Source organism: Gymnoscopelus braueri (genome assembly GCF_963280865.1).
Source record: "Gymnoscopelus braueri genome assembly, chromosome: 5".
Taxonomy (NCBI): Eukaryota; Metazoa; Chordata; class Actinopteri; order Myctophiformes; family Myctophidae; genus Gymnoscopelus; species Gymnoscopelus braueri.
The window spans coordinates 12,312,670-12,328,770 of NC_137606.1; the positions used below are offsets into that span (position 1 = coordinate 12,312,670).

At 39.3% G+C, this 16,101-nt stretch overlaps 1 protein-coding gene across 2 annotated transcripts in view; it reads left to right on the top strand.

The window, feature by feature from the left end:
- Positions 1–16,101, top strand: part of gramd1bb (GRAM domain containing 1Bb) — a gene marked incomplete at its 5' end in the record, with an annotated part of 171,362 nt that overhangs the window by 15,047 nt on the left and 140,214 nt on the right. For both annotated transcript variants that reach the window (XM_080428621.1, XM_080428622.1), the window contains one exon: positions 8,029–8,118. In XM_080428621.1, coding sequence (XP_080284747.1) covers positions 8,029–8,118 — 90 coding nt within the window. The remainder of the gene's footprint in view (positions 1–8,028; positions 8,119–16,101) is intronic.

Genomic DNA, 16,101 nt, shown 5'->3' on the forward strand with positions numbered 1-16,101 from the left:
TAGTAGTCTACTAGCTTGTGTTTGTGTTCCAATTAGAATTCCCAGCAAGTATTAAGATAACCTCTCTCACTGTATTTAGCTCTCCGATCAATACCATATTTTGGGGTCCGATTTTTATTTCAGCTGCATACTTGCACATACCATTGTAGTAGAATTAAATTGGCCGATATCTCCACCCGACGGATATATATCGGTCTGGACCTACTATCAATCTTACTTGTGTCCGATGTAAATGCCTTTTTCAAGTGGAGATGAAAACCAGTGAATTATTGGTCAGTGTATGTAAAGCTGCCACATTGAAGGCTGTCCCTTGCCTTTATTGGAGTATCATTGTGAAAAAGATAATCCCATAAAAAGCCCACTTAGTGAGAAATTGACTGATCGATGTTAAACCCTGATGTAATACCATTGTAAGCTTGGAATCCACAGTGTTTCGTTACACCTCCTCAATATCATGTTCAAAGCACATATTGCATCAATTGTGTATGAGCGCTGAATTATTTAGTGCGTCCATTCCACGTCAACTTTCATACCTTGTGACCTCCTGATCTGAGATCTGAGCAAGAGCATTGGATAAACACAATCAGAATGTTTTATTTTATATCCTTATCTTGACCACTTCAACCCTCTTTACTTAGTAAACGAATACTCTGTACTTTGTCCACTCCTCTTTTTCCTCTACACCAAATCTCTTAGGAAATAGCAGATCTACAATATAGCAGCGCGTTATGGGCATTGTGGGCAGTCTCTACCAGTGGTGTAAAGTTACTAAGTACATTTACTCAAGTACAGTTTTTCGGTATTTTTTACTTGAGTATTTCCAATTGTCTATACTTTTACTTCTACTCCACTACATCTCAGAGGCAAATATCATACTTTTACTCCACTACGATTATTTGAAAACATTAGTTACTAGTTACTTTGTAGATTTTGATTATTATTATTATTACAAAACATACATTAACCACTTCAGCCCTATGTACATTTCGGCATTTGAAAATAGCTGATCTACAAGCTCACAATGCGTCGCATCGACGCATTGTGAGCTTGTAGATCTGCTATTTTCAAAAGCTTTTATACATTTGAAAACTTGTGAAATGGGACATTCTGCATATTGAGTACTTTCTACTTTCGGTACTTTAAGTACATTTTGATACCAATACTTTTGTACTTTTACTCAAGTACATTTTTCATTCTGGACTTTCACTTGTAAGAGTATTTCTATATTGCAGTATTGATGCTTTTACTTAAGTAAAAAAAAACACCACTGGTCTCTCTACATGAATTAATTGCGCGTCTGTACATGAAATGATGGCGGAGGTCATTTCAACAGAATGTCTGGCGGGGATTTCAGGAAACACTGCAGAAACACTGCAAAATACCACAGATTGTACCCAGGCATGCAAATCTGTGGCCTTTCTTTCAAATTTGGGGTGGGGCGGGGTGATGTGTGCCTACTCTAAACAAAAGAGGATGCATGATAAGCCGTGCATAATTGCGCAGGTGCCCCAAAGCACTTTTAAAGCTGCCTGCGGCTACCTGACTATAATATCGCAAAATATCTAGATTTAATTTGGAAGATGGATACAATGCTGCTTGCTAAAATGGATCTATACAGAATATAGGGAGCGTTAATGAAAGGAAGCAAGGCCCACACATTCAACCGCTTTCGCAAAACGTGAGTATTCTAAATGGGGAGCTTGTGAGCTTGTGCGCTATGAATTTTGTCTGTCATTTTAGATTTCTTTGGCTATTAAAAAATAGCAGATATACAAGCTCGTAGCTACGAGCTTGTATATCTGCTATTTTTTGAAAAAATCTTGAAAATCTTATATGTATATACGTATATACATTTTTAACTTAAATCTTTGCTTCTGGGGGTCCCTGGAACAAAATTGTTTCAGATGGGGGTCTGCGAACAAATACGGCCTTGACATGAAAAAGTTTGAGAACCACTGATACTAAGCTATGAGCTTGTAGATTCTGCTATTTTTGAATAGCCAAAGAAATCTAAAATGACAGAGATGCGTTCCCGGATTGAATGAGTTAACGTCTTTTGAAGAAACATCCTCACGCTGTCACGCAGCTCCATTTATTCTTTCAGACGTTACTGTCATTGGCGCACCAGGACGATAACTATCAATGTATGTGGTACGCAGGCATGCCAACTGTTTAGGGGTGGAAAAGGCAGAGGTGGACGAAGTACTCGACCCCAGTACTTGAGTAAGAGTACAGATACTCCTTGGTCAAATTTACTCCACTATAAGTAAAAGTAGCTCAGTCAAAATGTTACTCAAGTAAGAGTAAAAAATTAATTGCTTTTAAATATACTTCAGTATTCCAAAGTACATGCTTTGAAAAATACTTAAAGTACAAGTAAAAGTAAAAGTAGAAGTACATTTCTTAATTTTTAGATCAATGATTTGCGGTAATGTTTTCACAATTAATTTATAGGACCTTGTAACTCTTGTTTCAGAGAAGTACTGTAACTCAGCACTGAAACCAGCACTGCATGCACTGATGTGCTTGTAGAACCACTTATACAAAGCCTGCAGAAACACCTATAAAAACATAGAAGTGACTGAGGAACCAGAACTAAATACTTTTACTCCTATACACCCATACAAGATGTAACAAAGAGGCGAGCGGAGGGGGAAGCCAGAAACACGGCCAGTGTGAGAGCAGAAGTTAGGCCAATTGCATTTTAGGGAAGACAAGAAAACAGCCAACCTAAAGGCCAAACCGCACCAAGGCAATTAGTCGCAACTCCTTGCAACAAAACCGTTTTAAGGTCAACCGCACCAATGCAACTCCTTGCAACTGCCATTGGGGGTAATGGTTGCAAGTAGTTGCAAGTAGTTCCATGTTGCAAGGAGTTGCATGGCGAATCATTGATGTGGATGTGGAGTGCGCTTAAAAGTACTCAGTACTTTACAGCCTTCCTAGAAATGTACTTGAGTAAAAGTAAAATATTTTTCTTGGAAATGTACTCAAGTAAGAGTAATAAGTATCAAAAAAATCTAATACTCAAGTAAAGTACAGATCCTCAGAATCTGTACTCAAGTGCAGTACTCAAGTACATTTACTCTGTTACTGTCCACCACTGGGAAAAGGAGAGATTGATGCATGAGCAGGGGAAAGACAGACCCTCTCTAGAGGGGTCCAGGGGTCTGTCCTCTGCTCCTCTCTCAGTAGAAGGCTGCTGGCCTCTAGGTAACATTATGACACGATAAGACTTTCTTCCTGTACACATATCAGTTGTGTAATGTGCAAGCAAAACATAGAGCCCAGTGCTTGTTTGCATAATTTATGTGGGAGAGAATGCACCCTTGCATGACATTTTCATGTATTTTCTTGAAAACATCCCATAGAGGAATATGCTCTTGTCCTTTAACAGCAGAGTGCTCACACAACTTCCTCTGCAGTCGGTGTGTCCCCCCCAATCACCCCCCCCCCGCCTTTAAATTCACATGATGCTGATGTGTAATGATGCTTCTTTTGTTGTATGTTTTGCTTCTGTGTTTTGCTTTGTCTCTGTGTTTTTTTTAAACTTTCCCAGTGTATTTGGCTTTTTTCTGTACAGCACTTTGTTAACCCTGAACAAGTTTTAAAATGTGCTATATAAATAAAGTGGATTGGATTGGATTGGATAATGTAAGGCATTCCACAAGGAGTTTCAGTTAAATGGCTACAATTGCTACAAGCCCAAACAACATTTTTAACTCAAATCTTTGCTTCTGGGGGATTCTACAAATGTCTTCTAAATCCTAACAGTTTAAAAAAAAAGAAAAGAAACCTATGTTGCTATATATCAGTGGTTCTCAAACCTTTTCATGTGAAGGCCCACCCAAAATGATATGTATTTGGCCGCGGCCCGCGGACCCCCCATCTCTAAATATTAATTTCCAGGGACCCCCACCAGAAGCAAAGATTCTAGTTAAAAATGTATATATATATATATTATATTCAAAGATTTGCACACATTTTCACGATTTCTTCCCCCAAAAATTGCAGATCTACAAGCTCTTATATAACACAGATGCGTTCCCGGTCTTAATGGTTTAAGGACTGTCAGAACCATGTCCAGTTGTGTGATGTGTTACTGTAACTGGAGAAAACCTGCCCAAGGAGAATGTATTCAGAATAACTACATGAATCGAGCAGAACCCTCTGCCAAAGTGTCCTTGAGCAAGCACTGACTTCCTAACTGAGTATTTTACAATATGTATTTTGCATTCCTATAATGTGGTCCCTTGTTAAATCAGCATATCAGGGAGGTACAGTACAAGATGATGTAAACTGGGCCTTTCTGATATCTCTTCATCAAGGTTGCTCAAATGTAAGAAAAGGTGTAATGTACTCTGAAGTGTGACCTTGTCAGTGAAGTTTCCAGTAAAGTCAACACTTAACAGTATTTAACCCTTCGCCACATGGTGTGACTTTCATCTGGGGAGGTTTTGGAATGGGACTATGGCAACAGGTAATTGTAGTCTACACGGTATAGTCTACTGTATAGAATATTAATGACACTCAATTTACTACAGATACCCGGTAGACACATTTACACGTCTTTGCAGCAGCCAGTAACCTTTGCATTCATTGTACAGTATGTAGCAAACAATGAAACAAACATGTTTGTCTCTGTTGCTAACCATGTTGAAAGTATATATTCTAGAGAGCTTGAGGCTAACTGAATGTAAAGCGTCTACTCTACACCAGTGGTTTTCAACCCTTTTCATGTCAAGGTCCATTATTTATTCGGCATTTGAGCCACGGACCACCGTCTGATGAGATTTAGACTCTCAGACCCAAGACATAGAATATTGTGTCGTTGGATACGATTTTGTCCACAATTCCATGTACTGCTGTTGGTACCATAGGAGAGATAACAGGCAAACGTTGATCAAAATAACGATTATTTAATTAAGTGAATGAAGATGTTTTACAATAATTTAAAGATCGATAAGGGTCCATTTGGTTGCCAACTCTCCATCATTTAGCTGGAGACCACCTGGAACCCCCTCAAGGACCACTGGTGGTCCCCGGACCACTGGTTGAGAACCACTGGTCTACACACCACAGTCACTGGGTAACCCCCAAATAAAGCTTTGTTGTCGTTTAAATCACTCTTTCTGGCACTTGATTAATTCAAATTAATAGATAACATAATTATTCTGTATATTATATATTCTGCATATCTGAACATTCCCTTAGTTTTTATCAGGAAGCGGATTCTGTTTTGTGTACTCTATGACATGACATCAGAGGAACAGTATATATCCCTGTATGTTGTGGTGATAATACAGTAAGGGGTCGCCTTCTGTATATACGTCACATAGCCCCCTCTAGTGCTGTCACAGCATATGAACAAACACACATATACAATACTTTATATACTTTGTTTCCATGACATTTTAATGCGTGTTGCTTTGCGTGCTGGCTTTGTGTGTTGCTGTGTCATGCAGTGGTGTAAAGTAACTAAGTACATTTACTCAAGTACTGTACTGTATTGTAAGTACAATTTTGAGGTGTTTTGACTTTACTGGAGTATTTCCAATTGCCCATACTTTTACTTTTACTCCACTACATCTCAGAGGCAAATGTTATACTTTTACTCCACTACAATTATACTTTTACTCCACTACAATTATTTGAAACCTTTAGTTACGAGTTACAAATTGTATATTTTGATTATTATTACAAAAACATACATTAACCACTTCAACCCTATATACATTTCGGTCATTTGATCTATTTTCAAAAGATTTTTATACATTTGAAAACTTGTGAAATGGGACATTCTGCATAATGACTACTTTCTACTTTTTTACTTTAAGTACATTTCGATACCAATACTTTTGTACTTTCACTCAAGTAAATTTTGAATTCCAGAGTATTTCTACATTGCAGTATTGAAACTTTTACTAAAAATGTCGTACTTTTTCCACCACTGGTGTCATGCCAGACACAGGTTCCTCCTGGAAAGTGAGTTTAGTAAAACAGAAACAAATTCCCACCCAGTGTCGGTGTGAGCAAGACACTTATAGCTCCTACATATGGAGTTAAGTGTTTGCACACTCTGAATTACAAATGGATTGGGTTAAAGAATTTTGCCCCACAGTTTTCTTACCTTTTCTATGATGTTATGATATCCTAGGATGAATGGTACAGTAGAACATTTTCACAACTCCATCATGGGTCCGCCACAGCTAAAAACGCGCGCCTATGGGCCCTGCGCTAGATCGCGTATTTTGATGGACCCGGGATGGAGTTATGACATTTTTCTACCGTACCATTCATCCTAGGATATCATAACATCATAGAAAAGGTAAGAAAACCGTGCGGCAAAAGTCCCCTTTAACACTGAGGGTTTTATACAATATAATTTAATATACCGTGTATGAATTGCTTTAGTCGATGACAGTGCTATTATATAATTATTATATAATAGGACTGTCATCGACCAAAAAGCAGTTCATGGAGAGGGTGAGCAAGCAATTCGTATGTGTATGCACAGTTTTTGTGCATTTATTTTGTATTGTATGTAAAGCTGTCTTTGTTGTATTTTTGTGTTTATGTGACCCCCTCTCGAAAATGAGATGCTACATTTCAAGAGGCTGTCCTTAAAGGGATAGTTCACCCCCAAAATGAATGACATTTAAAATTTTTGTCACATTCCTAAGCCAATAATTTGATGACCGGCAGCAGTGGTTCCGGTAGGAGACACAAAGAGTCTCCTTTGTGTGTCCGACCGGAACCGCTGCCTACCGGTTCGCTGGTCATCAAATTATTGGCTCCATGGAGTGACTAATCGATAGAAAAAACGTTTTTTTTTGGGGGTAAACTATCCCTTTAAGAAATTCCCACTACATTCTGACTAGGCGACTCACTACCATATGACTTTGTGTAATCAATTGGTTTATATGATTGACAAATCTATAAAATAGTGTTTCACTAGAAAGACCGAACTTAATTAATGTATACAATCGCACACAATCTCATCATCATGATAGCTTTTAAAATAAGTTGTAGAATCCTGTGGTCACTGCCTTGTGGTGAGGCTCAACATACTGTAGACACTGCAGTATGTTTGACTGAAATACAATACAGTATACACACAGCATGATGTTAGAAATGAGAAGTAATACTGCATCCCATGTCATTGATTTAGTCCCACAGCCCGTCTAGAGTAGGGGGTTTTCAACTGGCGGTCCGTGGACCACTGGTGGTCCGTGAAGGTATTGATTGTGGTCCCTGACCATTGCATTTAGTAATGTTTATTTTTTTAGCTTTTTTTTTTCTTCTTCTCGACCACTAGTTGAGAAACAGTGCACTAAATGACCTGGTGACCTCTGATGAAGTGTCAATGCTGTCAGATTGCCTGGTTGAGTCATTACTTAACAGACGAAGTTATGACATTGCATCTACACTTTGTGTGAAAAGAACTAAATGACATGATGGGACATGCACAGAAGGAAAAATAAGTAGGGAAGTTTGTGATATAAACTCAAGGCTTGGGGCTGAAGACTGCTGCGAGAGGCCAGCACAGGTCCATAAACAACAAAAAGGCTTGCACACTGAAAAATGAACATTGAGGCTCTTTGGATGCAAAAAAATATTATTTTGCTTACCAAAGTGCAAAAGTGCAACAAAAAAAAAGTGACATGGTGAAATAAAGTGACACATTTCAGATTTTCACCCATAATGACATGCCCAAAATACGGATGCCAGGTTGAAATGGGTTAAAATGGGTGTGCACAATGTACACTGTAAAATCGTATGGTACATTAAAAAGATAATTAACTTTTATTATAGTTGTATATATTTTAATCCCAAGGCACACCTGGACTTGTCTCCAGCGTTTGGGAACCACTGGTCTAGAAAAGTGTATATATATATATTTATCAAATAACACAATGCATACTAACACACACAAACTAAAATGTACTGACAAAAAGATACAATGCTTTCTCTTCCCCCTCTCTCTCTCTCTCTCTCTATCTCTATCTCTCTCTCTCTCATATGCAGCAGTCAGCAGAGCAGCCAGCAAAGTAGTCAACAGAGTAGCCATGAGGATGACTCCAATCGCTTCTTGACTCCCTTCATCAAAGAGGAGAGGTGGGTGAGCTGTGTGTGTGATACTTTTTTGATGGAGGATTATTGTTCACAAATGTTGCTCTTACAGCCAAGTCCAAGCTGAAATTCTCAAGAAAGTCGTTTTGTCTGTTGACATCTGCTTATTTATGTTGTTCTCCACTAGAGGGCAGTTGCTCCTCGTGTCTTTGTTTTGGCCAGCTTTGATGTTAGAGAGAGAGAGAGAGAGAGAGAGAGAGAGAGAGAGAGAGAGAGAGAGAGAGAGAGAGAGAGAGAGAGAGAGAGAGAGAGAGAGAGAGAGAGAGAGAGAGAGAGAGAGAGAGAGAGAGAGAGAGAGAGAGAGAGAGAGAGAGAGAGAGAGAGAGAGAGAGAGAGAGAGAGAGAGAGAGAGAGAGAGAGAGACTGACTATGCAACGCTGTAAAAAAACTAATCAAACCAAAAAAATAAGGTTCTTAAAACGTGAAATAAAGAAAATCGTAATGTTCAGAAATGCCCACAAATAAACGACTTCTGTTTGTTTTTTTTAGAAGGGACATCACAGAACCCAACTAATAAAAAGTTACATTTCATGATACAGGCCCTTTAATATAATGATATAAGGCTGGTAGGCTTTATCCTTGAGGTAATAGCGGTTCAGCCAGAGAGGAACTCAGCGGGACAGCTCTGGTGTACAGCAGGTATCAGCTAGAACCACCTGCACCAGCACACCTGTCACATTGGCCTAGATTTAACAGTCTATTAGGCCCTGTGCACTGAGTTGTGGTTGGGGAATGCTGTCTGGGAAAATAAGAAGTACAGTAACGTTAGAGTATGCTAAAGGATGAGGCAGTTTGAGCTATGTCGCTCTGTCTCTCTCTCTCGCCCTCTCTCTCACCCCTGTGCACTTCTTTGCATTTTCCCATCTGTTTCACTTTAACCCATTAACACATTGGGTGCCAGCATTTTTTCATAACAACTTACCGTGGGTGCCAGCATTCTCACCATTGACTGCGCTTTGCTGTTTAAAGCTGTAGACTCCACGACGAGCAAATCCACGTAAAAAAAAGCATCCATTCATGTAGTGCGATGACCCTAGCTACATCCTGGAACGATAACATTTCACTCGCGAGTTACAACGGGGGGGGATCACGCATGACCGGTTTTCCCCACCGGAAACAGATTCGGAGATATAGGCGTTTTAAAGAAGGAAATAGACAGGAAGCGGATGGGGAGCCATGTTTTTGTTTCCGGTGATCTATTTGGCCTATCCTTCTCAGGATCACAATGGGTACTCCCAGAGCTGCTCCAGCCCCTCCCGTGTGGAAAAAAAACGAAAAAAACTAAAAGACAGCAAAACCGAAGGGTATTCGGTTTTGGCACTCCATGTGTTAAGACTGGGAACGCATCTGTGTTATTTTAAGATTTCTTTGGCTATTTAAAAATAGCAGATATACAAGCTCATAGTGCGGCACGAGTGCTGTGCTATGAGCTTGCAGAACTGCTATTTTTTTTAAATCGTGAATATGTGTGCAAATCTTTGAATATATATATTTTTAAAGCAAACATTTGTAACTCAAATCTTTCCTTCTGGGGAATTGTCCAAATGTCTTCTAAACCCTAATAGTTTTCTGAAAAACGTATGTTGCTATATGAGTGGTTCTCAAACTTTTCCATGTCAAGGACCACCCAAAATTATGTATTTGGCCGCGGACCCCCGTCTCAAAATATGTTGTTCCAGGGACCCCCATGAAAAAAAAATATATTTTTAAAACATATATTCAAAGATTTGCAGACATTTTCACGATCTTTCAAAAATAGCAGATCTACAAGCTCATAGCGTATGGCTTGTATATCTGCTATGTATATCTGCTATTTTTCAACAGCCAAAGAAATCTTAAAATGACACACAGATGCGTTCCCTATCTTAAAGGGTTAATTAAAACTTTTTTTGGACAATTTTAAGGTTTTGTAACTTGTGACATCTTCACTATATCTCTGACTGATTTGACAAGACTGTAAACCCGTAACTATCTCGCGTATCATTCCATCCGTTGCCGAATAGAACATCTTCAGCTCCGGTCTAACGGCCTAGTTGACAGTCGTATCATTAGCATACATCAAACTATTGGCAAATGCAATTCAGCTCAAAAAGTTAAAAGGACCACTCCAGGTTTATGGCAAGCAAGCTCGCTGATCAGTGTACCGTTAATTCACCTTTTATACAACTATGTGAGTCCAGGCTATAGGCATGCCTGGTCCTCAATGCCTGCTCATGCCTTTACCAGTGGTGAAAAAAGTACTCAAATGTTTTACTTAAGTGAAAGTATCAATTCTGCAATGTAGAAGTACTCTGTTACAAGTAAAAGTCCGGAATTCAACATTTACTTGAGTAAAAGTACAAAAGTATTGGTATCAAAATGTACTTAAAGTACCAAAAGTAAAAGTACTAAAATGTTTGAAAATAGCAGATCTACAAGCCAAATAGCCTAGGTATAAAATAGGGCTAAAGTGGTTAATGTATGTTTTATAATGTAATAATTTATATCTGCAAATTAATTAGTAACTAAAGTTTTTAAATAATTGTAGTGGAGTAAAAGTACAATATTTTCCTCTGAGATGTATTGGAGTAGAAGTAAAAGTACTGAAAATTGGAAATACTCCACTAAAGTGATTGTACCTCAAAATTGTACTTAAAGGGGAAATCCACCCCTTTTCAATATTTAACTATGTCATTAACACATTTACCGCCGGGCCCGTAGTTCTACGGGCCGTTAAATCCAACGGTTAAGCGCCAATCCCGTAGCCTACGGGCTGTGGTGCTTTTTCCTTTTTTTCGATTTTTTTTTTTTTTTTTTTTTTTCTAGGGGGACCATTTTCAGTGTAACACCACCCGATCTCGACCGGAAGTGCGATCACGTTTTTTGTTTCCCGTCTGCCTCCATTCTAAGTCGTACACAATAACCCCTGTAAAAGCCCCTGTAAACATGTAGTTTTTCATCCTCGCATTTCCCATGTTAACTTAAACGGTCAGAACTCAAACATGGCGGCTCCGTTTGACACGTGGTCTTCACTGGTAGAAGCAGTGAGATCTCCGCGATGTTTACAAACAGTGCACAGCTCAATCTTAAGGATTTTAACAAGATCTGTGGCGACGTGAAAAAAACAAAAAACAACAATAAAACGTTGGCACTGGTGAGTACATTATGAGATTAACCTCTGGCGGTCAATGTGTTAATATAGCATAAAGGAGTTGTGTGGAAATAAGAAAAAAGTTCCCCCCTTTCTGTGTTGCCTTGAACTGGAGGATTGATTGTGGGTTTAACATTGCAAATTACACCATGATGAGTCATCACTGTGTAATTTGCAATGTTAAACCCACAATCAATCCTCCAGTTCAAGGCAACACAGAAAGGGGGGAACTTTTTTCTTATTTCCACACAACTCCTTTATGCTATATTAATGACATAGTTAAATATTGAAAAGGGGTGGATTTCCCCTTTAACACATCGGGTGCCGAACACGGTCTGAACCGTGTTTACACAGAGTAGCGCGTTGGTGCCGAACACGGTCTGAACCGTGTTTTCAGTCTTTTTGTTTTTTCTGTTTTTTTCCACACGGGAGGGGCCAGAGCAGCTCTGGAGTCACCCTAGGCGATTCTGAGAAGGATAGGCCAGTTGGATCACTGTGTGAAAAACATGGCTCCCCATCCGCTTCCTGTCTATTTCCTTCTTTAAAACGTCTGTATCTCCGAATCTGTTTCCGGTGGGGAAAACCGGTTATGCGCGATGCGCGATCCCTCCCCGTTGTAACTCGCGAGTGAAATGTTATCGTTCCAGGATGTAGCCATGGTCATCGCGCTCCATGAATGCATGCTTTTTTTTACGTGGATTTGCTCGTTGTGGAGTCTAGAGCTTTAAACAGCAAAGCGCAGTCAATGGTGAGATTGCTGGCACCCAACGTATTCTGTTATTAAAAAATGCTGGCACCCAATGTGTTAAGTACAGTACTTGAGTAAATGCATTTAGTTACTTTACACCACTGGCCTTTACAAAAACGCATACGGTGCTTTTCCCACTGCATGGCACTCAACTTGACTCAACTCAACTTGACTCTATTGGCTTTTGGTACCAGGTACAGTATTTGGTTTTTCACTGCAGACAGTACCCCTTCATTGCAGCTGGTTGTCATAGCGACAGGCCAACTTTGCAGAATCTGGGTCAGAGCAGTGTGTCAGTCGATCCATTAGCCATAAAGCAAGTGTTGTGATGATGGGGACTTGTTTCAGATCGTGTCCTCCAGAAGGGCGTCCCTTCTTAGGATCTTTCTTAGTTAGGGAATTTTAGCAAAATATTTGGACCATCTGTGAAAAAAATTACTATCAATAGCTTTCTTCACCAATGTGTTCTTATAGGTGTCTAGAATCACCTCTCAAAAAGTGCAACCCCAAATCCTCGTGGAAAATCCTGGAGAGCCAATCAAAGTTAACACATTGAGTGTTTTGAAAAAAAAGATTTTTTTTTTTTTTTTTTTTTTTTTTTTTTTTTTAATTTTTTTTTCTTCCCAGCACCAGGAGATATCATTTTTCGAAGATTTAGACTCCAATCCACTTCCTGGTTAACTTATGACTTCAAAAGCCTGTATCTCGGCTCTTGTGTACTTTTTTTCTAAAATATGTATTTTTGACTATTTTCGACTATTTTCAACTGGCTGCAACTATGGAACAGATTACCTAATGTTTTTAATTTTTTTCCCCCGATTGTACGAGACCTCTCTGTGTGTAATGAGGGGGTCACCTTGAGGACGGTGATCACTGAAAATATTTTGTGACTACTTGAAAAAGGTTCAAAAATGGTTAAAAATCCAGGCACCGACTGTACCCTGTTTTAAAAAGACCCTGGCACTCAATGTGTTAAGGAGCCCAGAGGGCTTGGGTGAAAAATATGAAAAGAAATAAAAGTCTTGTGAGGTGTCTAACTAGGGGTTTTCAGGGGTGCTGAATCCATTCCAACCATTATTTTTGAGTAAAAATGTCTCCCTGGCCATCTAATATTGGTATATTGGTTATTGTTAGTGTATAATCAGTGTATAATCAATGGTAGGGGATTGGGGTGTTGTTGAATTGATTCTATTTTGAAAAATAAAATAAGAAAATATTGCTAAACACTTGATAAGAGTGTACACCTACTGTGCACATGCTCAGTGGGATACACTGTCTGCATGTGGGGAAGGAGCGGGAGTGTTGCATCCTGGCAAATATGTCTGGACGATTTTAAGGTACGGTAGTTTATCTACTTTTTGGCATTTATTTTCCTCTGCTGGCAAAACTTTTGATTACTGTGAACACTTGTCTTTTAGTAGACAACATGGAAGAGGATTCTGTAGCTTGTGGCTTAAGGTGCTTCATCTGTGGTGGTCCTGAGACTGAGATTCAAAAGCTCTCAAAAGTCACCCAAAAAAGCTATGCACAGATGTTGTCTTATTCTGAGAGTGTGGATGATGCAGCATTAATCAGAAGACTACATGAGGACTGGAAAAACTGAGATGACCCCAAACTAAGATACCATTTGGAATGCAAAACCGAGCTATACAGTCGTGCAAGAGGTATATCCACTGTAAATCGTACGTTTTTTTCAATGTGATGAAAGTTGCCACTTGCAGATTTCAATCCTATTCTATGTTGTGAGTGACATCATAATTTAATAAAAACTTTAAACATAATCTATTCTTTAGAGCAAGATGAGCAAGACCAACGGCCAGACAGGAAGAAAAGACGCAGGGCATTGTCTGGGTCAAGTAGTTCAAGTGCTAGCTGGCACACTTGATCTACCATAATACTTGCATCCTTTGCAATGAAGGTATCAATGCTGGCACATTGAAAAGAAACCCTGGTAAGTCTTTTGTATGTAAGATTCAAATGAATTTTGATAATAGTTTTTCTTGCTCCTCATTGTAGGCTTCCACTCAAAGTAGAATAATTTAATCATGCACATACTGTATGTGGCTACCTTTTATCCAGACAGAGCTCGGCAGTTGTATCGTGCACCTGATAATGTCTACCAGGACCAACTGAAAAGGTGTTTGATGCAGAAAGCAAAGCGACGAGGTGATGACTGGGGACGTGAAGTCGCTGGTCGCCTGTCTGGTATTATAGATTTGGTGGCAGAAGAGGCAGTATATCATATTCGATGAAGAAGAGACTTTGAGAACCCTGTTACAAAGTCTAAGGTAACATTATATGGATACGCAATACAGCTGTACAATACAACTCACATTTCTTATCCTTTATTAGTCCCCCTCATTCCTGGACCCATATCAATCTTGCAGAATAAATTATTTTGAAATCAAAAGTTTCACCATTAGAAATTATATTTCTTCCCTCAGGATAAGAAATGTGAGTTGTATTGTACAGCTGTATTGTGTATCCATATAATGTTACCTCAGACTTTGTAACAGGGTTCTCAAAGTCTCTTCTGCATCGAATATGATATACTGCCTCTTCTGCCACCAGGCGACCAGCAACTTCAAGTCCCCAGTCATCACCTCGTCGCTTTGCTCTCTGCATCAAACTCCTTTCAGTTGGTCCTGGTAGACATTATCAGGTGCACGATACAACTGCCGAGCTCTGTCTGGATAAAAGGTGGCTACCTTTTATCCAGACAGAGCTCGGCAGTACATACAGTACATACAGTATGTGCATGATTAAATTATTCTACTTTGAGTGGAAGCCTACAATGAGGAGCAAGAAAAACAATTATCAAAATTCATTTGAATCTTACATACAAAAGACTTACCAGGGTTTCTTTTCAATGTGCCAGCATTGATACCTTCATTGCAAAGGATGCAAGTATTATGGTAGATCAAGTGTGCCAGCTAGCACTTGAACTACTTGACCCAGACAATGCCCTGCGTCTTTTCTTCCTGTCTGGCCGTTGGTCTTGCTCATCTTGCTCTAAAGAATAGATTATGTTTAAAGTTTTTATTAAATTATGATGTCACTCACAACATAGAATAGGATTGAAATCTGCAAGTGGCAACTTTCATCACATTGAAAAAAACGTACGATTTCCAGTGGATATACCTCTTGCACGACTGTATAGCTCGGTTTTGCATTCCAAATGGTATCTTAGTTTGGGGTCATCTCAGTTTTTCCAGTCCTCATGTAGTCTTCTGATTAATGCTGCATCATCCACACTCTCAGAATAAGACAACATCTGTGCATAGCCTTTTTGGGTGACTTTTGAGAGCTTTTGAATCTCAGTCTCAGGACCACCACAGATGAAGCACCTTAAGCCACAAGCTACAGAATCCTCTTCCATGTTGTCTACTAAAAGACAAGTGTTCACAGTAATCAAAAGTTTTGCCAGCAGAGGAAAATAAATGCCAAAAAGTAGATAAACTACCGTACCTTAAAATCGTCCAGACATATTTGCCAGGATGCAACACTCCCGCTCCTTCCCCACATGCAGACAGTGTATCCCACTGAGCATGTGCACAGTAGGTGTACACTCTTATCAAGTGTTTAGCAATATTTTCTTATTTTATTTTTCAAAATAGAATCAATTCAACAACACCCCAATCCCCTACCATTGATTATACACTGATTATACACTAACAATAACCAATATACCAATATTAGATGGCCAGGGAGACATTTTTACTCAAAAATAATGGTTGGAATGGATTCAGCACCCCTGAAAACCCCTAGTTAGACACCTCACAAGACTTTTATTTCTTTTCATATTTTTCACCCAAGCCCTCTGGGCTCCTTAACTTTGATTGGCTCTCCAGGATTTTCCACGAGGATTTGGGGTCGCACTTTTTGAGAGGTGATTCTAGACACCTATAAGAACACATTGGTGAAGAAAGCTATTGGTAGTACATTTTTTCACAGATGGTCCAAATATTTTGCTAAAATTCCCTAACCTTCATACACTTTGGCAACGCACCTGACTAATGAGATTTGACGGTAGTCAGCATGGACAGCTGGTCTTTTTTTGGGAACAGCTTTGAGGAGGAGCATGGCAATG